General features: G+C 34.2%; 4 protein-coding genes across 4 annotated transcripts; 1 reads left to right on the forward strand and 3 right to left on the reverse strand.

The window, feature by feature from the left end:
• Window positions 1-939: 939 nt before the first annotated feature.
• On the reverse strand, window positions 940-2,917 carry LOC105158656 (uncharacterized). The gene is made up of 3 exons (XM_011075481.3): window positions 2,786-2,917; window positions 2,344-2,446; window positions 940-1,202 (listed from the first exon to the last, which is right to left on the reverse strand). The coding sequence occupies exons 1-3, from the start codon at window positions 2,790-2,792 to the stop codon at window positions 1,112-1,114; spliced, it is 201 nt and encodes a 66-aa protein (XP_011073783.1). The 5' UTR covers window positions 2,793-2,917; the 3' UTR covers window positions 940-1,111.
• A 614-nt stretch (window positions 2,918-3,531) lies between these two features.
• On the forward strand, window positions 3,532-8,329 carry LOC105158657 (Putative methyltransferase family protein). Its single transcript, XM_011075482.3, has 8 exons — window positions 3,532-3,724; window positions 3,834-3,896; window positions 4,248-4,314; window positions 4,527-4,627; window positions 7,084-7,128; window positions 7,219-7,539; window positions 7,629-7,731; window positions 8,032-8,329. The coding sequence occupies exons 1-8, from the start codon at window positions 3,581-3,583 to the stop codon at window positions 8,112-8,114; spliced, it is 927 nt and encodes a 308-aa protein (XP_011073784.1). The 5' UTR covers window positions 3,532-3,580; the 3' UTR covers window positions 8,115-8,329.
• Window positions 8,330-10,437: 2,108 nt separating this feature from the next.
• Window positions 10,438-16,448, reverse strand: AT-HSFA5 (winged-helix DNA-binding transcription factor family protein). Its single transcript, XM_011075483.3, has 2 exons — window positions 16,131-16,448; window positions 10,438-11,846 (listed from the first exon to the last, which is right to left on the reverse strand). The coding sequence occupies exons 1-2, from the start codon at window positions 16,362-16,364 to the stop codon at window positions 10,629-10,631; spliced, it is 1,452 nt and encodes a 483-aa protein (XP_011073785.1). The 5' UTR covers window positions 16,365-16,448; the 3' UTR covers window positions 10,438-10,628.
• Window positions 16,449-21,302: 4,854 nt separating this feature from the next.
• On the reverse strand, window positions 21,303-23,632 carry LOC105158729 (acetylajmalan esterase 2). Its single transcript, XM_011075568.3, has 5 exons — window positions 23,317-23,632; window positions 22,695-22,904; window positions 22,432-22,580; window positions 21,975-22,248; window positions 21,303-21,681 (listed from the first exon to the last, which is right to left on the reverse strand). The coding sequence occupies exons 1-5, from the start codon at window positions 23,573-23,575 to the stop codon at window positions 21,470-21,472; spliced, it is 1,104 nt and encodes a 367-aa protein (XP_011073870.3). The 5' UTR covers window positions 23,576-23,632; the 3' UTR covers window positions 21,303-21,469.
• Between the last annotated feature and the right edge of the window lie 3,190 nt (window positions 23,633-26,822).

Here is a 26,822-nt window from a genome sequence, read left to right on the forward strand (position 1 = left end):
TTTGTTCTCTATAAATGCCGGCACATATGCAAGGTGTGCTGCAACAAGATATTCAACTGGGATATCTTCAATTTCAGAATATCATGTGTTGACACTGTTGGCCATGAGGTGCATCAAATTGAATTTGAAGCTCACGCAACTACACTGTTTCTTTATTTAAAATTCCAATCCAAAGTTATCATCATCTGCCCAGGTCTCAGGGATGCACATCAAAGATTTCAGATAATGAAGTTAGGTGAACTCAACTTACATTTCGGCATAAGAAGATTAGAATAACTTCAATCTAATGTATAACATATCAAACTGTTTTTCCCCAGTGTTTACCGTACATAAACATGCAAATATTGAATTTCAAGAACCATTTTGAGAAATAAGAAATTTTCTATACCATTTTATTTTCACATTTTCAATCAATGCAACTTGGCATATCCATGAATAAGGGCAACATGTGTAAAGTAGTCTGCATTGCTATTAATTTACGTGAATTAGTAATTTATCAACACATTAATACATTATGTATCATGCCAAGGACACAACCAACTCATGCTTACGCTCCAAATTGCATGTAACATGTCATTCTATTTATTGTGGACAGAGAAAAAAGAATCACCCAATACTATTGCACCAAATTAAGCCGAAAATCCATATTAATATGACAAACAAAATAGCATACCCTATGACTGTTAAAATGAATTAACTGACTAGACACCTTAAATGGGAACAATGCAGGTAATACAACCAAAATGGTGCGACATAACTTTAAAAGCAAAATACACAGCAACACATGGCTCGTTGGCATATTAACAACAAATGAAAATCTATAAAACAAGCCCTGGATGAGAAACTTGACCACCTTCAACTTATCCCATAGAAGAAAAGCCAATTAATTCAGCAAGAATTGAAGAGAACACAATAATGGTAATTGAGATGCAAACTACATACCAAAAAGATCCATCATATTCCACATATCAGTCATAGGAATTCACACTTACAATTTTATTGAAAAAGAGAATAGAAGAATAAAACTCATAGTTTAACATTAAACATAGATGTTACAAACGGATCAAATAGCACAAAATTTAAGTTACAGAACCCATAGATCAGATTATTCCTATTTCTTGTTACTTTTACCTCCAGGTTCGCTACCCCCTGCTGCCTGTGCTGCCTTCTTTGCTGCCTTTTCTTGAAGCGCCTTTGCATCCCTATATAACCACATGCAGACATGTTAGACATAAATAAATGCATATCATGGTCCTAAAAAAGAATTAGATCACTATACACTGACTTACTAACCCTTATCATTAGATAATCATTTTGAACATAAATAGAAATTCTAGATAATGAACAACAAAAACCACCTTCTGGTAAGATTCTCGAAAAGAAAAGAGTGTTAACTGACAATTGTATCGTCATCCTGAAATTTCTATTTCTGTAATTAATGAACAAATCCATATAGACATGATAATTAAAACTATATAACATAACTCAAGTAATTTATCGCCTAAAAAGTTTAATTCTTCCTCCCCTTGTAAAAAAGACACAAAAATAGCACGTGAAATGCTGCCTGACATAATGGATAAATACATCCTGATGCAGAAGGCAACCCGACAGGAATGATGGGGGAAATTCTTATTTTACTTTGCAGCTGTATGATGGAAGAGATTGGGAGAGCTAACTGTGGCGGCTGGATTAAGGGCTCAATTTGGTAATAGGCAAATCACTGAAATAAAGAGTGACGAAAGATTAGTTATAACCAGCGTCCAGCAGACCAGTGTTTCCACTCCAACAAGATATAGTAGTTCGTCTGTCAACAGAAATTGAGGCCATCATGATTAGCATTTTGGCCACAACCATCGCAACAGATTCTACAGCATTTACAAGCTAATAGGGAAAAATGCTGCATCCACCTCCAACTCTAGGCTTGGATTTCGTGGAAATCACCAGAAATTTCGTCGGATGACTCCATATAGTGAAGATGAACTAAAGTGAATCGATCAGTGAAAATTATCTACACTTCTGCCTACAAAATTCTCTCTTTTTCCCATCTTTTCTGTGTTTCAGATTCAGTATTTCTCTCACCCCTTTTCTTGCTCTCAACCTCCAGACGTAACACAAGGAAAACAAGATAAAGGGAGATCATGAAGACTTCTAAAATTTCACTATCATAATTATGTGACACCACCTTTCTACTAAAGCAACATATCTTACAACACAACCCAGAAAACCCACTATACAAAGACTGGAAATCATTACTAAACAAACCCAGATCACTACAAAAACCAAGACTGCGAAGAAAAATTGAACTTTACAGGCAAGATCAAAAAGAGAAAAGAAAAAGGGTACCTTTCTCGGCGCTGTTCTGGGGTCAAGCCATCATCTTTATTCTTACCTTTGCCACTGTTACGAGCCTGAGCCCTTTCTCTGTCCCGCTCTCTTTGATTTCCACGTTTGCTCCAGTTAAGAAACACTCACAAGGAAGAAAAATAAACAAAACTTACATGCACTAAACTTTACTGGGTTCACCACGAAAAATTAACTTAATTGAAAAAAGAAAAAGAGAGCAACATGGGTTTCATATTCAAACATATGTCACAATAATTTTTCAAATACAAACTTGAAGATCTGAAGTGTAAGCAATTCAATTTCGTACTCGGTTCCTAAGACAAAATCTTTGACAAGGAGAAGAACAAAAGAACACCAATTTGTTCAGTACAAAAGGGGAATTGTTCACGCGAAATAAAACACGCTGAATTGCAGAGAAAAGAAAGCGAACATGGGAGGATATGAGTCATGGTGAAACCACGCCGGAGAAGGAGGGAATCAACGAAGAAAGTTTGCGGAGAGAAGAAAGAGACTAAAAACAGGTGGATGGTTAGCCAAAGAAATTAATACATATCAATATTCTATGTCAGAATACATACATATACTGATATACATATATATATATATATGGAAAATTGCATTTCTTTGACGTCATGATTCATGTCTTTTCACTTTTAATTCTATTAGTTATTAAATTTTTATTTTTGATCCTAACTTTAAAAAGTAGCTATTGTCCCATAATACTTTTTTATTACTATTTAACGAAAAATGCCACGTAATGATTAAGTATATAAAATAAAAAATATTACGTTTTTGAAAATTATGGAATCAAAATTGATAGTTTTGTAATATATGAGATCAAAAGTGTAAAAGTGACAACGACTACATCTCTTTTCCTATTCAAATATATAACGAAAATATGTCATCAACTAAAAGTATTACTTTTTAAAAGTTATGAGACCATAAATACGAAACTCAAAATCAATAGAAGGAAAATAAAAATACTCAAAGTTTTATGACGAAAAGTAATGTCCTTTACTAATATGAAAAAATAATGCTAAGTAAATTTCTATAAAATTAAAAATATCTTTCAATTCAATTGATAAAATAATTAAATTATTCATCTTTGTAAATTTTTACATAACTATTTCTGGGCCATTGGATTTGGATGGAGCCCAATAGAAGGAGGCCTTTTCAATTTATTAACTCAAACCTCAAAACTGAACACTGAAACCTGAAGAAACAGCAGGCGGCAGAAATGGAGTCAAAACAATCAGACCAGGCAAAAGAAGAAATATTTCGACTCTTTGATGAAAAACCCACTTCAGGATTGGGCTTTCTTGACGCTGAAAGATCCCTCCCACCTCCTCCTCCTCCTTGCCTTGAAGTTCTCGCCTCAGAGGTTCTCTTTACATATTTATACATTTATTAGAAAAAATGATTCTCGTTTTATATGATCAATTGCTTGAAATTCGGTGGAGAAGATACCGATGTTGAAATGTGAAGTGTAGGTTTCACCAAGTGCCAAGTACACCGTGGAGCCTGTGAACATTGGTGGGCTCACACTGTTCAAGGTAAGTAAATGTATCTGAAAGTTATTGTTTTTATTTTCTTTTCGTTTTTGATTGATTATGATAGTGCAGACGCTTATAAGCTCCAATTGTAAGAGAGGTAATGATAGGATTGCTTTCCCTTTTCCGTGTTATGAAGAAGTGTGTTTTTGCCTCCAAGTTGCAGAAAGGAAGTAAATGTTTCTGTTTTTCTTTTTCTTGGTCCTTTTTTGCTTGCTTGGCTTTTCATTGGGGACTACTTTGAGATTCTGCTAGGACTGGGGAGGAGGGGGAGGCAGGAGGTTCTAGTTTGTAATGATTTAGTTTCATTGTAACAGCATTAGATAGGATCTATTGATCTCATTGCATTTGTAGGGGAGGGTGAGCACTCAGGAGGTATTCACATTGACCAATTCCGATCTGGTACCTGGTAAATATGAAGGTTCGTATAGTTTCCATGTTTATTTGTAAACAGTGGTAATCTTCCTGTGTATGTGCATTTTTGTATACTTGTGGATATGTCATACTGTTTGCATTCATCTTTAAGATATGCAAAGGCATGTTTTGCGCATGTATATGTTGGAGAAGTGTGTACTTGTATATCAGATCATGCAAGCATGCTAAATAAATATGATATATTTTGGATGGGAGCAGGAGGATTGAAACTATGGGAGGGGTCGCTAGATTTAATTACAACCCTTAGCTCTGAGATGCAAGATGGGAGGTTGTCATTCACCGGAAAGCGAGTTCTAGAGGTGGGGACTTAATGCTAAGGTGATCCAACAATCTTTACTATGTACAGTTATGTTGAGTGCTAGCGTTTTGCTGGAAGCACGTGTGATCCTCTGTTTTCCTTTGCTTTGCAGTCTCATTAGAAACTAATAAATGCAGCTTAGATTGGTTTCTTTAACATCTTCATGTCTTTTCTGAATTATATGTTTGGGAAACAAATAAAAGGAATCTTGCCTTCAAAGCACATAGCTTCTGGTTCTTGAGTTCTCTTTCAACAATGTTGCAACTCTTGCTCCTCATATCACATTTTACTTAGCTTCAGCAGTTAAGCAGTTTCAGACTCTATAGAGCAAGCTAAATGTGCTTGGTATATATGCTTCAATTTGATGGGAGTATTAGAAGTTATGAGGAGATTTTTTCCGCATATCCTGTACATTTGTTCTTATTTAAGTGTGTTAGTTATAAATTGTTTTATCTTTACCATGTTTGTACTCGACAGTAATTCTCAATGCTATATATGTGGAATTGGGGTTTTCCAATAATATATACAATACAACTTACTTTCTTGTCATTCAACAATTAGATTATTTCTTTTGGGGAAAGGAAAAACTCATTGATCTGGAGCTTCAATATAGAGAATGTGGAGTACGCAAGTACAAGAATCAGAATACTGGTTGAGAAAATGATGAATGTTTGCTACCGACTAAGCGATTGTTTTTGAATCCACCAACTAAATTCTTGTAGCGTGTCACCATTACAGAGTGATCGGTCCCAAGGATTAATATAATCGAAATGATTGAAAATCTTGAATAAGGCCCTGAATTCTATGAATCTATAGATATCTCATTCCTATTATCCAGGTGTCCTGTTAATAAGGCTCTTTCTCTAATATTTATGCCAGGTTCAATGATAACTGATTCTGTCTGAATTTGTGTTTCTTAATAGCATGCAAAATCCTCTGATAAGATGAAGGAGAGAGAAATAGTCGGTTGAAGTATCATTAGGCTTCAAATGGCATATTTATTTCTATTGGAGCTATACATTGGGTAGAGATAGGACTATAGAGTAACCATATTCCCAGTACAAGTGTCTTTGCATTGACTCCAAAAGCATATGCACTTTCTTGTGATTGTTCCTTTTTGGAGACCTTTTGTAATTTTCTCCTTTAAGGACAGGTTTTTTTAGTCTTTCAAGTCTTAGATTGAGTTGGATGCATACAGTTTCACTTCTTTTCCATGTCCACTCTGCAAAAATTAACAATTTAGCAAATTAGGTAATGAATCAAATTCTACTACATTTTGTGTATACGGGACAACTCCAAAGACTCTGTAATTTCCTATTTAGAATGCAGAATGAACAAGAACTTCTGATATCAGTTTGATTTTGTTAAATGATCGCATTTTTTCTTTGCTTGTTGAATTCATAGTAGTTCTGTTTCCCCTCCTATACTTTGAAGAAAGAAATTTGGGGAAAATGCCATTTACCCACTGTGATAAGGGAAATGTGCAAAATCCCCATGTGAAAAAAAAAAAAGAGGCAAAAATCCCCCTCCCCCCCATGTTTTTTGAAATGGAGCAACATACTCCCCTATGGCTAGCCGTGCATTGCACTTGCCCCTTTTCCATCTAGGCATGACTTTTAACCATTAAAAATATTATTTTATATATATATATAATATTATATATTAAATAATAAAATATATATAATTATGTTATTATAAAAATAATATAAATGTATATTTTTTTCATCTTCTTCGCCAACTCACCTCGCACCGCCCTTCACCCTCCCCCTCCCCCGCCCACCCCCCTCCCCAGCTAGGGATGGCAATTGGCCTCGGGAAACCGGGTCCCGCCCTGTATGGGGCGGGTCTGGGATGAATCGAGTTCGGGGTGGGTTTGGGGCTTCTTGAGCCTACCCTGCCCCGTCCCGCACCCCGCCCCACCTTGCCTTTTTATTATATATTATTAATATATAATACATTATTAATAAAATATTATAGTGTTATATATTATCCCAAATAATTTTTGCATGTACCCAACTCCATATAAGAAATACAAAAATAAAAAATTTAGTTGATGAGAAAATTAATAATTTAGATGAAAGTATTTTTTGTCTCATGCAATTCATTTTAGATTGAAAACTATACTAAGATAATTAAATCTAAACTCATGTTATTTATTAAAAAATAAAATATTAGTTGAATGTATTCTTTGTATAATATAATTTATTGTAAATCGTAAAATGATATTACTTGATGAGAGAATTAATAATTTAGATGAACGTATTCTTTGTCTTATACAATTCATTTTAGATTGAAAACTATATTAACGCATCTAAATCTAAACTGATATTATTTATTAAAAAATAAAATATTAGTTGAATGTATCCTTTGTATAATATAATTCATTGTAAATAGTAAGTGAATATCAGTTGTTTCCCACTAGTCTTGTTATAATGCTTTCTTCATTTCGTCTTTCAGCTGGGATGTGGTCATGGACTTCCTGGTATATTTGCTTGCCTAAAGGTAAATAAAGACAGATCAAGGTTTTTTATTTTCATGATATTTTGCCTCAATATAAATAGGATGTTTACTGTACGCATTTTGCTGCATTAGGGTGCATCGCTCGTGCATTTCCAGGATTTCAACTCAGAAGTCCTGCAATACCTCACTATTCCCAATGTTGCTGTTAATATTGAAAAGAACTCTCAGTGCTTGGGTCCAGATGTTGAGGAGGGCCCCGTTAACACTGAGACTCGCTTTTTCTCCGGTGACTGGGGTGAAGTGCATCATGTTCTCTCTTGTGTATGTAGCAATGAATACAACATTAGAAGCCGTCCGCAGCTGGATCAGGCTGCTGGTTATGATGTCATTCTCATGGCAGAAACAGTTTACTCAATTTCTGCACTGCCCAATCTGTACAAACTTATAAAAAAGGTCTGATTTTGGTGTTCTTTATATATATATTTTCTTTTCTGTTCAGTAACTTCTTTATCCTGAACCCATTTCATTGCGGGTGTGATCAGTGCCTGAGTTATCCCCATGGAGTTGTGTACATGGCAGCAAAGAAGTACTATTTTGGGGTGGGAGGAGGATCAAGGCGGTTTCTAGCTCTTGTTGAAAAAGATGGTAAGCTGAAACTTCTTGGATCCTATCTTGCTCTCTGTTGATGCCGTAGAATATGATTATCCCTGTGTAAAAACAAAAATGTTTTCAGTTAGAACCCAAAGGAGCTTCAGTTTGGTTGTGCATGAAATGTAAGAATTTGCAATGTACTTGCTCCTATTCTCTTTCTTCTCTCTCTATTTTTTTTCTTTTAATCTTTTTGGGACCAGTAGTAGGGGCAACAATACAGTTCATAAATGTTCATCCTGCTCTATAAATTTGCTTCAGCTTGTATATCTAGGCTGCTAATATGAACTTTCTCAGGTGCTTTCGTTTCATCTTTGGTTGCGGAGGTTGCAGATGGTTCGTCCAATGTTCGAGAGGTATGGAAGCTTCATCTCAAGTGATTTTCCAATGTCGAGCAGCATAATGTTTTGCAGGCTTCAAGTATACTGTAATATGTGCCTGAGGGGCATTCTCACTGTTGCAACTCCATTCCGAACGAGTTTTTGTTAAACTAGTTGTTGTATTTGTCCATCGGGCGTGTTTGTTGGTGTTTCAAAGCTGTCTTCTATATCACTTGCATGCTGACATTGGTTATATTAGTTCCAGGTTTTTGCAATTCTGTGGGCATTTGATTAGGTATTTTGTTAGGTTTTAAAGCTATTTTCAAATTGAATTCCTATCGTCGATTTAATAACTTTTTAAATTGCCATTTTCAAATTGCTGGTCTGGGCGGTTTCAAATGGTTTGAGGGTTTCATCACTTATAACAAAAATAAGACGTTGAAATTAATAAAAAAATTAACAAGATGCCATCGGAATAATTAAATTTCAATACACAACAATTTAAAAATCCATATATGAAGTTTCTAAGTAATAACTTGTAACAAGATTCAAATTAATTAAAATTAAATATACAATAGTTCAAGATATTATACAACTAAAAATTTTTAAAAATATCTTGAATGTCAAGTTTCAATTGCAGTAACATTTAATATATTGGACAATTTTGTAGTAGAAATTAAAAATTTTAATGTTAGGAAAAAAATAAAAAATGAAAAATCACAAAAAAAAATATATTTATTCAAATTAATTTTATATGTCATTGAGGTGACGGAGGAGAGAATTTTTTTTTTATAACATGTTTTGATTTATTATCTTTTTTTTTTTTTTTATAGAGTTCAAATTTAAGTTTTATAAAAATGGGTTTTGCAATGTGGTCTTTTGATAATTTAAGAACTTTGGACTTCTGTAATTTGAATATGAATTCTTCTAAATAACTAATTAATTCTATAAGATTATTTTATATATAATTTTAAAAATCAATTGTATATTTAATAGTGAAGTTCAATTTTTGATGATTTGTTATAAATCAAAATCAAATCAGTAAGTACATTGAAAAATTAGAATTGAAATTTGAAAGATAAATCGCAAAAAATAATTGGATTCGAACAATTTGAGAGACTTAATTATATTTATTTTTATTTTTATCACCCTAACATTTGAGTGTGTAAACATAAAAGGATAAGAATGAGTTCGGTAGTAATGTCAATCCTACGAGGGATAATTACTGGCCCTCCCCTTAGATTGTGGGCTAATTACATATAAATATGTTAAATGTTAAATAAGATGCCTAAAGTTTAATATTTATTCAATTAAAAATATAATATATGTTAAATGTTTGAAGGTATTTTTGACCATAGACGAAATTTTCAGTTCACAATATTATATTTAAATTTAAATATCAATTTTGGTCATTATAATTTTTTTTCCGCATATTATTTCTTATTGTCAAGAATAAAAAATTTCAATGTAACTTACAAAAGCAGATATTCTTTTTAGCAGCTTATTTATTGTTTATATGATGATTATAATTAGGTAAGCAAACTCGTTAATTTTTCCATAAAGAAAACAAGACATAGGGATATAAAATAAAATTGTTAGTTATATATCGTTAATACTATGTGGTACCCTCTCAATCATTCTTCCAAGCCCAAAACTAAGAAAGTGGGTTCTCACCCATCAGTCTAGCAGGTCTGACTTCGCTGGCTTATAAGTAATGTAAGGACAACACGCCATACACATTCTTATTTTGCAGGTTAGTCGTACTTTGATCTTAAAATTTTTCTGAAGATTCTCTAGTCATTATGGTGCTGCTAGATTTCAGTACGTATCGTTGATGTCATTATATAGAAATACTTGAGCTAAAGACGTGCGAAATGATTAGCTCAGACAATGGAAGTGATAACAACTCTTTTGAGGGAGCTGCAACAGTTTTTGCGACTCCACCTCCAGAACAGACACTAGGGGGTCTCAGACTCTCAATGCTCTAGCTCCTGCTCTTGACCCGGCAGTCCTGCCCGTCGCTGCCAATCCACTCTTCTTCGGGTAGCTCCGTGAAGGGAACGACATGGCCGGGGAAAAACAAAAACACAACGGAACATAAAAATTCAAATCGAATTTAAATATAATAAAATTTTAAATTTATCACTATTCCACAAAATATATTTTCAAAATAAAGAATTGAGGATCCAGAGTCTTACGAATATAAAATTATCCAATCCAAAATCTTCCAATATAAAATTATCCACAATTCACATAGATTATGAAAGCATAAACTTCCTTTAGGTATTGGTATCCTGGACAAAATGGTTGATAATTAGTTAAAGGTCCTTATTTTGAATGATGAATTGGGGAAAATGAAACATATAAGTGGCGGATCCAAAAATGAAACAAGAGATTTCAATTGTGAATTAACCAGATTTGGTGTAGTTATACATTATCAATAGAGAAAGCTCACGTAATCATAATATACTATCATGAGGAAAGATTACACATCAGATGTCAAACAACATAACAATCTTTCAAGGTGCTGGTTATAGAAGTCAGTAAAGATGGCAAACAACAGAAGTCAGTTTCTTAGAGAGTAAGATGCTCCATGCCTTTTGTGTTTCTGGCTATTCCTTTCACTGGCTTCCTCTCTTGTTCATCATAAGGATTTCCCCTAAAATTAGAGCTGGCCTCTTCAGTATCTGAGCAACCAGGTCTTTCAGTTAAAAATTGTTCCCAGAAGACATCATTTACCCTGTTCTGCACCGTTGCAGGCCCTTGCTTGTTATTATGAACATCAGGTGAGGAAGATAATGTCTGAGTGTCATCAGAAGGTGTTCTATCCTTTGAGGAAGCCCTATGAACAACTTTATCACCACTGCCGTTCAGCCTTGATACTGTACAGTGTTCCTGACTCGATAGAGGCATCCCATCAAAGTTTTGACCTCGGTTGAGTTCCAAAGGAGATGAAGCAAGAGTGAGATTTAAGAGGCAGGAAAGATGATCATCACCTTCATCATTTGATGTCAGGCTGCGTTGCAAGGAATGGAGTTTTGGGCTTTCAGGTCCCACTTTACAGGACAAAGATGAATCCATATTTAAGTTCAAAGAAGCCCCAGTGTCTGAAAGCTCTAACGTTTCAGGAGGGCATAAAAAGCCTGCAGTTCTCACATGCACATCTTTTGACCAGCCCTCGATCCTCCTTTGAGGACTTACCCCATCTTCATTGGAGCTTTGGGTGCTATGAGAAAGCAAGTTGACATCTGAAACAGCTGGTGATAACTCCAACCTAAGCTTATTGCAGAAGTCTTGGTGAGACATACTCCCAAAGTCAGGCCTGGAGCTGCTTTGATTGTCCACTAAAACATTGTCTTGAATTGATTGTACATGATTTGCCTCAGGGAGTCTCCTCTTTTTACTATATGCAGAAAAATCCATTGATTCAAGCTTCTGAGACAGGCGTTCGACAAACTCAGGATTCTGAACTGCATTTTCCAGGAAGCTTAGCAACCTCTCCTGCCTCTGTTCCATGCTACCTATACGCTGTGTTAGCTTTTCCAACTGTACCTTTGCTGCAGACTGCTGCTCCTTGAACCCTAACACATTTCCTTCAAGAAGGGTCTTCTCACGTGACAGCTTATCAATTTCTTCCTCAAATGCCGCTCTTTCAGGATCGATTGACCCTTGAGGCTGACTGTGGCTATGAATAGGCTTTCTACGATGAATATTCTTAAGAAGATGCTTTTGATCTTTCACAAAATCTTCATTAGCAAATTCCCATCTTTCTGGGTCAATCTTCCGAAATCCCTACAACCGGAAGTATGTGCGACATTTTAGCAAAGATGGTTATGTCATGATACATTGAAGCATATGATACTTGCATGCGTCTACCAGAATTTACTGAACAATTCCTAAAGTCAAACTTTATCTCTACTCCAGTTTTTTCCTCTTCATCCTTTTCTTTTCTTTTGGATAACATAAGGTTATTCTACAATAACAGAAGGTTATCTACTCTCCAGTAAATAACCACATATTGCATTATAAAGATCTAGTTTATGTCAAAAAAAAGGAAAGAGAAAAAAATAAGTCTTACATCAGAACTGCAATAACTGATGTCTCTGAAACTGAAATTTATACTTTTACTTTACATAGATAACAAGGACAAGCAAACATGGCATTTTTTAGCAAGAGTACATAGTATCCCATGATAAAGACTAAAGGGAAATCCTAGCTTGCACAAAGCACAGAGGCACTGACTCGTGATCAGGCATATATAAAAGAATAAGTCCCATGATATACAAAATCCAGAGGCCAACAGGAGATAAACTCGAGTAGACAATCTTTCTCTAATTGTTTTTTCCGCTTTATTCTAACCAAACAAAACCTGATAGGAATACTGCAGTAGGATATGTGCAACAAACTACAATCAAGCACTACAACAGTCCCAGCATATACATGATATTTTGTCATAAACATGTCAAGTCATCAAACTCATCACTTCACACTGAGAAGGATAGGTTAACAATAAAATGACAAAATAGTATGTCCCCTCCATCCTCCCAACCTGAAAAAAGGGACGCACAAAAGACATAAGGGAATCGGCAACTAATAGATGCAAGAACTACATTTACTGTGGACTGTTGTTCCTGGAGTCAACTGAATATATTATAAGATGAAACTAAGTTAATATTAAGAGATGCCTCTCAGTCACACCTCAATAATGTATTTGCCTTCAGTAGTTACTAGTTTTAACCCAAAATGTAAATATAAAAACATAAAGCACCAACAAAAATTATTAGCGCAAGACACCTCAGCCATAAAAAAGTAAATAAGTGGGTAAACAAAAAGTCAACATAGGACTATTGCTGTTTCCTTGTCTTTTCTCCAAGCTATGAGGCGGACATGTAGTGGTTGTTGGCAGTAGAGCAAGAGCCGTGATCCCTTATCTGGAGAGCTTTCCCATAAACTTACTATAATTTTCCTTGTTACATCATATTAATTGTTTGGTATCTGAAAATATAGTTTATTTTTCTGTTTTTCATTCTAATAGTAATGGTGCTATCATGTTATAGCAGGACTTGGATCCGGGGAGGATGATTGGAAGTGCTAAGGCATGCTCGAGAATCTCATGAAGAATAGAAAAGTTCATCACACCAGTTGTTTGGTAGATGAAAATCAATTTTGTTTATTGGTTTCATTCTGATAATAACAGTGCTATCATGTTATGGCACTACCAATTAGCTCACCCAAAGTTTTCTATATCTCAAAAAATTGCTCCCATCATCATTCATTAACACAGATGCAAATTTATTCTAGTGTGAATCAATATTCTAAACATACTCAGAACATGTATTCTATTAAACCTTGCGAACGTTTAGATCCTTATAGACATAATTCATAGCGATACAGGCCAAAGAAAAAAGTACTGGTTCTCGTGGGTTCACATCACATCCATTGACGATAATCAGAGGGCATGCCAAAATCTTCCAAAACTTGAACTCCAGAACACTAAACCAATTTCTCCAAAATTTAAAGCTTGAGAACTCATAATGAAAAAGAGTATTTTAATTCTTCATTCTTGGTGATTAAGTTTTGAGTCAGGGCATCATTTATCAAAGTTCAAGTATTGATAGAAATAGGCTACTAAGCACAAGAACAAGCCTCTCAAGGAGGTTGCCAGATCACTCTTGTTCACCACATAAGTCACCGAACACTTCAGGGGGAAGCTATGCTTACAACAACATACCAAATCAATGGAATGCCTTAACGAACTTTTAACACCAAGACCAAGTCAAAACTTCTCCGAGAGTTTCCAAATACTCAGGTTCTCTTCAACATTCAGGTCTTTTGTTGTTTTATTTTTGTCCATAATCATCAATATTCCAAGTAACCTTGCTCCGAAATCTGTGAAATGTTTTCTGCTTCGATATTTCTTCAACAAAACGGTTACAAGTTTATTCTCCAGAAAATAAGTGAAGGTACAAGCTTCGGGGGTGTTGCGACAGCTTTGAAAAAGCATTTTTCAGCTTCTGGTTTCAAAAAAACACTTTTGACATATTCGGGATGGCAACCTCTACTTCTGAAATTGCTACAAAAAGCACTTTTAAGCCAAAAGCTAGAAGCAACTTGGGGGGTGTTTCTAGCTACTTTGGCATTTTCGTAAATAAACTCAACTTCCATTAGACTACTTTATCCTTATTATAATAATCTTAATTTGATCTTCATACTTTTTTAGTTGTTTAAAAAACTGCTCATCTAAAGTTGATGTTAAAGTTCTTAAATAATATGACTAATTTATCACTAACAAAATTTATAATTTCACATTTAAAATTTTAGAATTTTTATATAATATTCTCTATATTATTTGATATTATTCCTATATCATAGAAAAATATAATTTGCTATGATTAATTAAGAAAATATATATTTGTCGCAATCATGCAAGTTATTCATTCGGTATGAATGCACAATTATATTTCATATTTGAGAGCATTATTGAATTAAACATTCAGTTTTTATTAGTATTCAATAATTTAATAATATAAATGAAAAATATTCAAATATGATATGTACTAATTGAAATAAAATTTATTATTTTGAGAGAAAATGATTATTCTTATCAAAAGACAAGTGCAAATATTAAGCCAAAATTGTATCTTTTTTAACACATTAGGACAAAACAATCTTTAATCAATTAAACTTGTTTTAGAAGTGTTTTTTCCCAAAAACTACCCAATTTAGCTTTTATCTGTTTTTCAATTCTTTTATAAACACTACCCACTTTTGATTCTACAACAACTTCCAACTTTTTCAACAAAAATCACTTTTCTAAAAACACAACTACACAAGTTTTTGCAAACACTCCCTTAGTCATATTATCCCAAGCCAATATTCAAGGGGAGGATAATCTAAATGATCCTCAGGAACATCAATTTTGGGACACTCCAAGTCCATCACAATACAAGCCCCATAGTAATCCAAGTCTCCACAGCCTAAGTACAATCTATCCACTTCTCAGATATAAGTTAACTCCAAAAAACCAAGTTTTGAAGTAAGTCCTTCCCGTCTTTCCACAAGCTAACCATTATGAAAAAGTTTTTTACCAACAAACCTCATGTCTATCTCAAAGGAGATTCTATCAAAAGGAGATCAAGCAACCAACAAAGTCTTGAATCTAATCAAGAACCTGAACTGAATCTGAGAGTAAGTATAGGTAATTGTAAAACCAATCCTCTTGATGATGATATCAGCTGGTCCATAGCTTCACAAAAGATTTTAGATCACGCACAAAACATCAAATTAGAAACTATGTCTCATATACAGGTCTTTCACCTTGTTTGCGTGCTTTTATCACAAGTTTAGATGGGGTGCAAGTGCCTAATAACAAATGAAAGCTCTTAAATAACCACAATAAAAGTGAGTGAGTATTGAAGAAATCCAAGCATCAGAGAAGATTGGTACTTTTGGTTCTTTAGACAGAATTCGGGTGGAATAGCAGACACCAAAGTTGTCTTTCACTGAATTAGGACTTGTGGGAATAGCACCAAAACTACCTGCTTTCATCATTGTATGATGATTGGTCACAGTAGACAAAACTGGGGTGGAATAGCAGACATCAAAGATATAACTGGACGACATAAGCAAAGGAAATTGGTTGCACCAATAAAAGAAATACTACAGAAAAAAGAAGATAAAGGGCAGTCGAAGCAAATTGTGTTGCTTTCAGGAACTTTTATGTTCAAATTAGAGAAGAAGAAATATATGCTTCTCCATTCTAAAAAATCCGTGGTTACCAAAAGGGCCTAACATTTACACAAAACCATGAAGTTACTGTATAAATTTTTTAGTGAATGCACAGGTAAACCAACACCACCTGATAACTTGGATAAAACAATCATTTCAGGGAAATAAGTTTTGAACAAACAGCACGGCCATGGTCGATTCACATCGCTAGAGCAGTAACCGAATTTAACACCCATCTAAACATAAACTAACAATTACAAACCCTAATTATAATATTTTACGCCGGAAATGCACTCTACAGGGAAAATTAGTTCAATAGTGTGTACTTTAATTCAGAGAGAAGCATACGTAGGTGTTGAGCTGCCGGATGAAGCTGGAGAAGTTATTGTGCTTAAAGTAAGAAGGGAGGAGGACGCGGGCGAATTCCGGGGGGTTCCACACCACGAAGCTCTTCTTGCTGCCACTCCAGGATACGATGGCATCCGTCGTCTTATCATCTACCATCTCATACGTCTTTAAGAGGAACGGCGCAGGGCTAGCTCCGCCGCCTGCGGCTGTGCCTCCGGAAATCCCTCCGTCCATACACGCAATAATCGGGAATTGTTGTAGGGGTTCTTACTTCTCTCGTTGACGGGATTTCGTTGCATACTGATGCGGACATTTGTATTGAGGTAATAAGTGGCACAAGTGTTCATATTTAATTTTAAATTAAAAAAATAATTATCAGTTAAATATACATATATTAATTATTTTTTATTTTAAATACATATATAGATCTCATGCAAGCAATCGTTGCTCGTATAGACACATGTGACACTAGTTTTTGAGCCGAGCTTTTGCACAAGTCCTAGAATTAGGACTTACAAAAAAAAACATTAGTACTAAGATATTCAAGTTAGTAAACAATAGAAAAAAAAAAAGAATTGAAGCGGTAAAAGAGTAATGCAAGATGATACGAGTGTTTTGTTAGCCCTTGGACTTCCTAGGGGCAGGTTGAAACAGATCCCAGAATCCCCTAGATCGTAGGGGCATCTTTCGTGGTAGGAGAGGCGTCATCATCCCAATACCTATCCGGCTAGGGTTCAACTATATGTAAGCGGGAATGTGTTTATGACCAGGTGGCCGCAGGTCATCCTCCCATCTGGGCCTACTGTAGTTTTTCTTGGGCTTCCTCCCAGCTTTCTTGTTTAGCAAACCCTTAGGGAATCCAAGCGTTAGGTTTTTTCCTCCTCGGGTCATGTGTAATCTTGGATTCTTCTTGTGGTTCACCTAAATTGGGCTCTCTCTCAGACCACGTGTATTTTTAAGGCATCATTCAGTTTTCCCACACTCTAATATGATGGAAATTATCACCAGTTCATTAGAGTAAAAGGTTTCTACATGAGAGAGTTCCGACTTGCCTGCTTCTCTGGGGCAATTTTATCCCTCATAACTTATCGTTGCCCTTGCCAAAAGATGGTGTTCTTGGTGGACTACATCTTGTTTCCTTTTTTGTTCGTCATCTTCCATCATAAATGTTTATTTCAATCTTTTTATTGTGAAGTAGCCAGCGACTTTGAAGTCCCTTTAAATCAACTTGCTCCCTATTCCTTTTGCCTAGGGTTGTAAATGAGCCGAACTCGAGTCGAGCTCGGCCAAAAATTTTGGCTCGAGCTCGAGCACGTAATTTCGAGATTGAGCATTTTTTTTTCTTATTTTTAAATTTTTATTTATAAGTAAAATAAAAATTTATTTTCGAAATATTTGTTTATTATGTTAGATTGATAAGCCCAAATTATTTTTAACAAGAATATATTCCTAATTTTCTTAAATTATTAGATAATTCAAAAAATTAATAATTACTATAAAATAAAATATATATAGTAATAATAATGGACTTACTAACTTGTTAATTAAGCTTATTTCTCCATAGAGATTAAATATATAAATAAAAAAATATCATATTTTATCATTAGCTAAATTTAAAGTATGTGATATACTTAATAATTATAATATCTGGTTAAATTTGAATGTAAAGTATTGAATATGGAGTTTAATATATAAAAAATTGAAAAATAAAAAATATATGAAAAATAAAAATATTTGAAAAACCTCGCAAGCTCGTTAGAGGCTTGAGTTCGAGCAAGCTTAAAATCGAGTCAGCTCGCTAGCTCGATTCATCTATCACCCCTACTTTCACCTCGTAACAAGCTTTACGGAGCTGAGACATCGAACAAGAGTTTTTTGCATACCCCAAGTGCTCCCAAAAATTGGAAAGGGAGTTATTCTTTGTTGTACCACATGTCCAATGGGACTTCCCTCTGAGTGGCTAGCAAATTCCTCCGGTTAGGCCCTTCTTGATCAACAGTTAGAGCCCTGAGCTGGTGATCGTCTTAGAGGGGTCGAACCTTGAGCCCTATGGGCTGAAGAGTTAATTGAAGGAGAAACTTACTTTATGAATGGATTAAAGTGGTCTATTTATATATTTGAGTTTTGAAATGAGCCAATTGAATATAAAGCAAAGCTTAAGAGAATCTAAAGAATAATATGATGAAGAGTTGATGGAATCACAGAAATTATTTCAAAAAACCTTGTCAATTTCCTAATATAGCAATTTGTTATATCATCATAAAACTGCTGCTTATATGTTAGATAATGAATAATCTTTATTTCGCAGGAATATTTCCTCAAAGCGAAAGAGAAAGAAACCCCTATAGTCATAGAGGAAGTAGATTTCGACCAAGCAAAATAATACACCAAAGTAATAGGTCATTAATTAGATATCACTACAAAAAAGCGGGATTTTTTATGAATTAAATTTTCGAAACGGCCAAACCGTGCCAAAAGGTGTTCGAAATAAGCAGTTACAAAAGTCGTTCTAAAGACTGTTCGAACATAGTGAATGTAAATGGTTGGAACTCTGTTTGGAATATATTATTAGAATTAGGGATGGTCTTGCATTGACCGTTCCTATATGTGAGACAATTAAGGTCCAAAAGATGACAGTTAGTAAATATATTAAAAAATTAGGTATAATTTGGAACGATTTTGAGTATGCACCTAAGCAATTATGTGAAAAATCGTTCCTAATTATGAGTTTTACTTAAAATGAAATGCACTCCAATTACTCTTGCACCCTCTTCTCGCCATGAGAAGTCCAATTATAATAGTTTGGCATAAAACTTTTCATGTACAAATTGAAATTTACCTCATCCGTCGTTTTGAAAACTTCATTTTTGCACTTCCTACAAGGACACTTAATTTTCTCACAGTCTATATATGCATATTGAGACTTGGCATATTTTCTAAATGTAGCAACACCATCCTCAAACTCCAAACTAAAACCCGCCCTACTCGACAAGATCTTCTCATACATCTATCTCCTCAATTGTCTTAACATGATGACGAATCTTACACACAGACACACACACACACACATATATATATATTATAAAATTAAATTTAATTGACAAAATTACAACAAATATAATCAATTGATAATAAAGGGTTAAAGTTGTTACCTAATCAAAATAACTTCAAATATTAACGAAAATTCGAGAGAGATTGACGAACAAGAGCATAAAAACAATAGTGGGATAGTGAGAGATAAAAAAATTCGAGATATATTGAGGAAATAGAGAGAAAATATGAAGAATGGAAGAAGGCAGTAAGATTAAATGAAAAGAGAGGAACACATATATATAGAAAAATTTGGAATGGTTTTTTGAATGAGTACTGAAACACATATTTAACCGTTAATTTTGATTTTTGAAACGGTCAATGGGACGGTTTTATGAACGGTGCTTTTGACCATTAAACTCCGTTGTACTTTATTTGGAACGATCTTAGTAATACAATATTAATAAAATGCTAAAACCGTTCCAACATATATTGGATTTTGGGATGGTATTTGAATGCATTTCGTCTTAGTAAAACTCATAATTAGGAATGGTTTTTTGCATAATTGCTTATGTGTGTACTCAACCCGTTCCAAATTGTGCCTCATTTTAGAATATATTTACTAGTTGTCATCTTTTGGACATCCATCGATACACATATAGGAACGATCATTGCAAAACCGTTCCTAATTTTAATAATGTGTTCCAAACAGAGTTTCAACAATTAACCGTTATTATTGTTGAATGGTATTTGCAATGAAGTTTGTAATTGTTTTGCTCGAATACATATTGGAACCGTTTGGCCATTCCAAAATTTTAACCCATAAAAAATGGGATCATAACGTCATCTTTCAAGTTTCGTTTCTTATGTGTTTCAAACCCGTTCTAATATGAAATGAGTTTTGGAATGGTTGTTTTATTCGTGTCAAATTCTGCCTTTTTTGTAGTAATTGTACCGTTACTAATTATTTATAGTAATAACTTTACATACAAGTTTTATCACTAAAGTTATATTGTGCTAAAATCAATATTGTTGTCATTTAATATATAGTTTTAATGACAGCTTTAAAACTATTTCTTAATATTCTATAATTAATATTATATTTTATTGCAGCGGCATCCCATTTAATTTAATTTTAATTTTATTTCAACATTAAATTCCCTGATTAAGAAGACAAAAAAAAAAATCCCTATTCAAGGGAAATAGAAGATGAAAATCATTAAAAAAAAAACAAAACAAACACTAGTACAGTACTTGCACGTATGAAGCAATTATATATAGGCATTGACAAATCATTACAACCATAATTAATTCTTGGAATTAGAAAAGGCACAGTTCTAGTAGGAACTAGACATAATAGTTTGCAATAATCTCAAGTAGACATTGGGAAAGCTGTTGGGTCTTTGAGAGCATAGCCATGTGATCAGCGTTCTCATTTCCTTCACTTGGTCCAACTCCAATGGTCGCAACTAGCCCGCGCAGGAAATTCAGGGGAATGCCCATATCCTCCGGGCACACTATGTAAACCCTCTTCACTGACCCAAACCCTTCTTTGAAAAATCTTCAAGAAATAGAGAGCTTGGCCTGACCAACATATTTGCTAATTCCACATTCTGCCACACCACAGTCGTTAATTGGTCGGTTGTAATAATTGACATGCATGTGATACATGTGTTCCGCGGGTTGAGCAATAAGCTGCTTTAGATTGGGAAAATTCTTTCGTAAATTAGATTTGATTGAACCAAACAAATCACATGGCAAGGTGTATTACAATTGTCATGTAATTAATCACTCTTCTAAAAAATTGTATGTCAATCACACGATAAAAATATTCCACTTGTTATATAATTAATTCAGCTTCAGATTAATAGAAAAAGGAGTGTTGCTCTAGATTGTTTTTTTTTATTTCTAATATGGAAAAGAAAAATAGATTAATTTGGTCTTAATTTAATAGTTAAAGTTGAGAGTTTACAATTCCATAATATCTGAATTATATGGACCAGAATCTCATGAAACGTGTAAATATTTATCTCATTTCAATTGAATCTGTTATAAATATTATTTTATGATTATATTTACAATTCTGTAATTATTGAATATATATATATATATATATGAATTGAATCATTGATAACGTGCATATATCACCAATTAATGTACCAAATTATATAGATTATGGAATAATTCTCATACCCAATCAAGAAAGAGGGTTTTATTTTTTGCTAATACATTATTATTCCTCTCCAGAAGAGGACATTGTGTTATTTATTAGATATACATCAGACGATATCATGATCTACATCTTTGTTTTACTGAGTGCAGTTGATCCCCAAGTTTCTAATGATAATCTCAGACATACGACGATAAGCCTCTTGCGTCAGATGTATGCCATCCCAATGTATTCGGGCATTTGGATTAGAGCATACAGGCACACCCAAACCTCCACAAAACGTCGGAAGAAGAGCATTATACACACCATCATCTCCACAACAAGGTGTCAGCAAGTTTTCAGTATCAAACCCTATTTAGAATAAGAAATTCATTTCAACTTCAACGATATATTTGTTTGAGTTAGATGCAATTTACCGTACGTGAAACGAGCAAAAAAACCCTTATAAAAAAGAATCAGCAAATTACTCCCTTTCAATGATTTAGATAGAGGGTAATTTACTTCAATTTTTTAAACAGGGGGGGTTATTTGTTATTTTCTTTATCGTGATTTTTTTGTTCATTTCTCATATCACATGAGGATAAATTGTATGTTTTTCTATTTTTTCAATCCACCAAAAACAATTAAAAAAACTTAAAACTGACCAAAAGTGGTTGCTTGACGAAGAAGTGACAGAAAAGCATTGTAGTAGTCCGCATAGAGTATGACGGTATTAGGAAATTCCATTCTAAGAGAGTTCAGAGCTCTTTGTCGATCATCATTTTCGTAACTTGTAAGATCATTCACACTCTTCACGCATCCAAAATCATCGTAGGCCGTCGAACGGTTCCTCCAGGCGACAACCAGAAAGGCAGGGAAGCATCCGAGGGGAAAGTTTCCAGGAACTACAACTTGGGAAACACCAAGTTGAATCAACTCCTTCACAAAGTTAAGAATTCATTACGTGCAATTTACCTTCACGTGACATTACAAATAAACAAATCATCTCCCTAAAAAGAAAAATAGCAATTTACCTCCGTATATAAGGAAGTACGTATCTTCATTTGAAAAACATAAAGAAATAAATTACTGCATTTTTTAAAGTATTGAGAGGTAAATTACTCTGGTGGAATTGATAATGAGTTGATTTACTAAAGGTACATAAGTCTGGATCTGTTGAACGGATCTGCCTTCGCTATATGGATAGTAGATGTCGTTGTATCCAAATTCGCCAACAAAGAAAAGAGATCCGTTTAGCTTCTCAGCACAATCTGATAACAATTAACAAACCATTAATCATTAAAGGTTACATTTCTTGCAGTGTATGAAATTTGAAAAGATGATGTCCTCACAAAAGCCGAGTGAAGTTCCCAATGAATATATACCTGTTGGAGTGGAACAAATGGATCTGATATATGTCTTAAACCAGCTTAATTGAGAAGCAAGAGCGGGTAAGGGTGGATTGATGATCCCCCTCACCAAATAAAATGAAGGGTCAAGTGCTGTAGCTGACGCCACCGCGAAATTCACTCCGTTGTTGAATGAAGCAGTCTTGTCCAAGTAAGGGTTTAGTAGTGGAAGCCCAAGAGTCATGGCTGTCAATATGTATAAGCAAACAACTGAAATTTTGGTCTTGTAATTTTGGTATTATTACTTTTTATCTTTTTATGATTGCAAAAGAATCCTGTAATGTTTTGAAGTTTAGTAATTTTGGTCCTTTGGTTGTCGGATTTTGCAAAAATTATCGGAATAAATCATGTGCCACCTCATTTTTTTTTAAAAACTTTCGCCCATGTTGGCAAAAGCATCGGAAGGACCAAATTGCGGGATATCCGAAAGTTACGGGACTCTATTGCAATCATAGAAAGATAAAAGTTGAAATGTCAAAATTACGAGAGGCACATGATTTATTCCAACAACATTTGCAAATTTTGGTAGTGGAAAGACCAAAATCGCAATATGCATAGCAAAAAGTTAAAAAAGAAAGACAGCTTTACGGTCACGCACCTATATAATCTATTATAAGACGGCCATCTGACCAACGGCCGGTAGGTTTGCCAGGAAATGTTTCGCCGTAAGGTCGACGACTAGCTGCGAGTAGAGGGACAATTCGAATTGCATTACCCGTATCAGATATTGAGTCTCCAAACTGATATAAAGATTGAATTGGACATCTTATTGTTTGAGATACACCACAAAGTGAAAAGCACATAAGTATGGATATAGAAAAAGCAAAAATCAAATTGGATAAGTATTTGAGCAGCATCTTTACTCAAAAACCCTTCTTCCAACAATTCTTTAATTTGTCTGTGGAGGAAACGGATATGGAATATCTGAAAATGGCCACCTTGTTCATACTATATATAGGCAGAAGAAATAATTGAGGTGCAATCTATTGGGAATTAGGGTAGGCCAATATTGACATTATAAGATATAGCATTATTGGAAATATTTGACAATGGTTGTGGATTTTAATGATAAAATGTAACGATTTGCCTTTTGCCTTTTGCCTTCAAGTAGGGGAAATAATATTTTTTTTTCCAGGCCCATTTTATTTTTGGTTCGATTTATTATAAAATTATTGTCTTTGGTTTCGTAACTTATAAAAAATTAATTTTTCTTGTCTTAATTTATTTTTTCGTTTACGATTTAACGGTGTAGGTCATATACGTAGTACGTGGCTGTTAAGTATTTTTTGTTAGACGAAAAATTGACTCTTCTTCCAACAGTAGCATATGAATGCTTTATTTGGCCTACTTCTTTATTTGTGAAATACATGATTCTTTGTGTTGCTTTTACGTGGTTTCAATTTAAGTAAATATAGAAAGTGTTGGGATTTCATTTTTTGTGAAAGAAGATAAATTCTATTGTTTTTGCCCTAAATATAGACGAAAAGTATATGGGGACCAAAGGTGGTAATTTTTATAATATACAAGATTAAAAATACTAATTACATAATAAATAGGATCATACAAAACTAAAAATATTAATACCATGATGAACGAGATTATACAAAACTAAAAGTAATAATTTCATAATAAATGGGCTAATTTATGGGACGAAAAATCCTATCCCCCTTTAATAGTTCTTTGAGATGGAGTTATATGAACTCATCATTTACATGTGTATGCAATCGACTCTTCTTGAATCAAGTCATTGGTGATGATTTCACGATTTTTCTATTTTTTTCCTTTTTTTAAAAAAATTATTCTATTCTTGTTATTTTTACTTTTTCAACATTTTCTTTCGTTCCTTTTCCATTCTTCTTGCTTTCATCATTTTCACATTTTCAAGAAATTTAGGATGGTGACTGATGAGGGATATGTCTGGTCAAAATGTTTCCGTACCTTTGCATCAAACGGATGACACATGGATCCCACTTCCGTTTGGTGTTGGCATGCCACGTCATTTGCTTGGCACTCGCTTCTAAAGCATACAACATCTGCATGTGAGGTGTAATAGGCAGGTACCTAAGAATGGTATACGTGGTCTTCTTGTGGTTTAGATTTCACTCCTGGTCGGACTGTACCTAGCTTCTCCACAAAACTTGCAGTAGTTCAGATCAATGTCGTACTTCCAATACAACATGCAACCATTCTTACATACATCAATTTTCTCAACATGTAAACTCAAGTCTCTTATCAACTTTTTCGTACTATAATAATCCATGGGGAGGGTGTGATCGCGGGACAATATATAATCAGCCAATTGGGATATTCGATCATATATATGTTGAGAAATATGGCCTCAGCTTTGATATTCACCAACTCAGCAACAACTCTCACTTGAGATTGGGTGAAACCATTCCACAACGATTACTCGATAGCATGCACTACATCGTGAAATCAATCTGCCAGCTCGACACATAATCATAGAGGCCCCCACAGTAATATGAATTAGGCCCTGCATCAGTAGGACACGACTCGTACTATTATCAAGCACACTATCTTGGTTATAATTAGAAGACCAGACAGTCGGCACGATGGCATTAAAAATTATCCTCTGCTTCCAATCCATCTGCGTCGCATCACCCCAGTGAGTACCGGTACCCTCCAGAATATGAGAAATGGAAGTTTGCTCCTCCTGCAAATGGGCCGCGATGATGGCCTCAAAATACTCCTGCACCCTCTCCTCGCCATAAGAAGTCCAATTATAATAATTTGACATAAAACCTTTCTTGTACAAACTGAAATTTACCTCATCCGTGGTTTTAAAAACTTCATTTTTGTACTTCCAACAGGAACAATTAATCTTCTCACCGTCTATATATCCATATTGAGACATGGCATATTTTGTAAATGTAGCAACACCATCCTCAAACTCTAAACTATAATCCGCCCAACTCAATAGGTTCTTCTCATATATCCATCTCCTCATTTGTCTTAACACAATGATGAGTCCTACACACAGACACACACCTATATATATATATATATTATTATAAAATAAAATTTAATTGATAAAATTACAACAAATATAATCAATTGATAAATAAAGGGTTAAAGTTGTTATGTAATCAAAATAACTTCATATATTAACGAATTCAAGAGAGATTGACGAACAAGAGCATAAAAATAATAGTGGGATAGTGAGAGATCAAAAAAATTCAAGACATATTGAAGAAATAGAGAGAAAATATAAAGAATGGAAGAAGATAGTGAGATTAAATGAAAAGAGAGGAACACATATATAGAAAAATTTAGAATGGTATTTGGAATGGGTACTGAAACACATATTTAGCAGTTAAAAGGTAACCGTTAGTTTAGATTTTTGAAACGGTCAATGGGACGGTTATATGAACGGCGCTTTTGACCGTTGAATTATAGCCGTTGTCTTTATTTGGAATGATCTTAGTAATACAATATTAATAAAATGCTAAAACCATTCCAACGTATACCGAATTTTGGGATGGTATTTGGAACGCATTTCGTCTTAAGTAAAACTCATAACCAGGAACAGTTTTTTGCATAATTGCTTATGTGTGTACTCAAACCATTTCAAATTGTACCTCATTTTGAAATATATTTACTGACTGTCATCTTTTGGGCATCCATCAATACACATATAGGAACGATCATTCCAAAACCGTCCCTAATTCTAAAAATGTGTTTGAAACAGAGTTCCAACCATTAACCGTTATTATTTTGGAATGGTATTTGCAACGGAGTTTGTAATTGTTTTGCTCGAATACAAACCGTTCCAAAATTTTAACCCATAAAAAATGGGGATCATGACGTCATCTTTCAAGTTCCGTTACTTATGTGTTTCCAAATCCGTTCTAATATGAAATGATTGTCTTATTCGTGCCAAATCCTGCCTTTTTGTACTGTTACTAATTATTTATAGTAATGACTTTACATACAAGTTTTATCACTAATAGTTATATTGTGCTAAAATCAATATTATTCTCATTTAATATATGGTTTTAATGACAGCTTTAAAACTATTGCTTAATATTTTATTATTAATATTATATTTTGTTGCAGCGGCATCCCATCTAATTTAATTTTAAT

The sequence above is a fragment of the Sesamum indicum genome, linkage group LG3 (genome assembly GCF_026168435.1).
Source record: "Sesamum indicum cultivar Baizhima isolate 11 linkage group LG3, ASM2616843v1, whole genome shotgun sequence".
NCBI classification, from domain to species: Eukaryota; Viridiplantae; Streptophyta; class Magnoliopsida; order Lamiales; family Pedaliaceae; genus Sesamum; species Sesamum indicum.

Bases quoted from the DNA above. Each gene is read 5' to 3' on its own strand.
- LOC105158656 (XM_011075481.3), bottom strand. The intron at 1,203-2,343 runs GTACCCTTTTTC...GTGGTTATATAG, and splicing joins CCAGAACAGCGCCGAGAAAG to GGATGCAAAGGCGCTTCAAG.
- LOC105158657 (XM_011075482.3), top strand. From the start codon at position 3,581: ATGGAGTCAAAACAATCAGACCAGGCAAAAGAAGAAATATTTCGACTC. The intron at 3,897-4,247 runs GTAAGTAAATGT...TTGCATTTGTAG, and splicing joins GTGGGCTCACACTGTTCAAG to GGGAGGGTGAGCACTCAGGA. The intron at 7,129-7,218 runs GTAAATAAAGAC...TTGCTGCATTAG, and splicing joins GTATATTTGCTTGCCTAAAG to GGTGCATCGCTCGTGCATTT.
- AT-HSFA5 (XM_011075483.3), bottom strand. From the start codon at position 16,364: ATGGACGGAGGGATTTCCGGAGGCACAGCCGCAGGCGGCGGAGCTAGC. The intron at 11,847-16,130 runs GTATGCTTCTCT...TTCCGGTTGTAG, and splicing joins TCCGGCAGCTCAACACCTAC to GGATTTCGGAAGATTGACCC.
- LOC105158729 (XM_011075568.3), bottom strand. From the start codon at position 23,575: ATGCTGCTCAAATACTTATCCAATTTGATTTTTGCTTTTTCTATATCC. The intron at 22,905-23,316 runs GTGCGTGACCGT...ACATATTGACAG, and splicing joins TCTTATAATAGATTATATAG to CCATGACTCTTGGGCTTCCA. The intron at 22,581-22,694 runs GTATATATTCAT...AATTGTTATCAG, and splicing joins CATTTGTTCCACTCCAACAG to ATTGTGCTGAGAAGCTAAAC.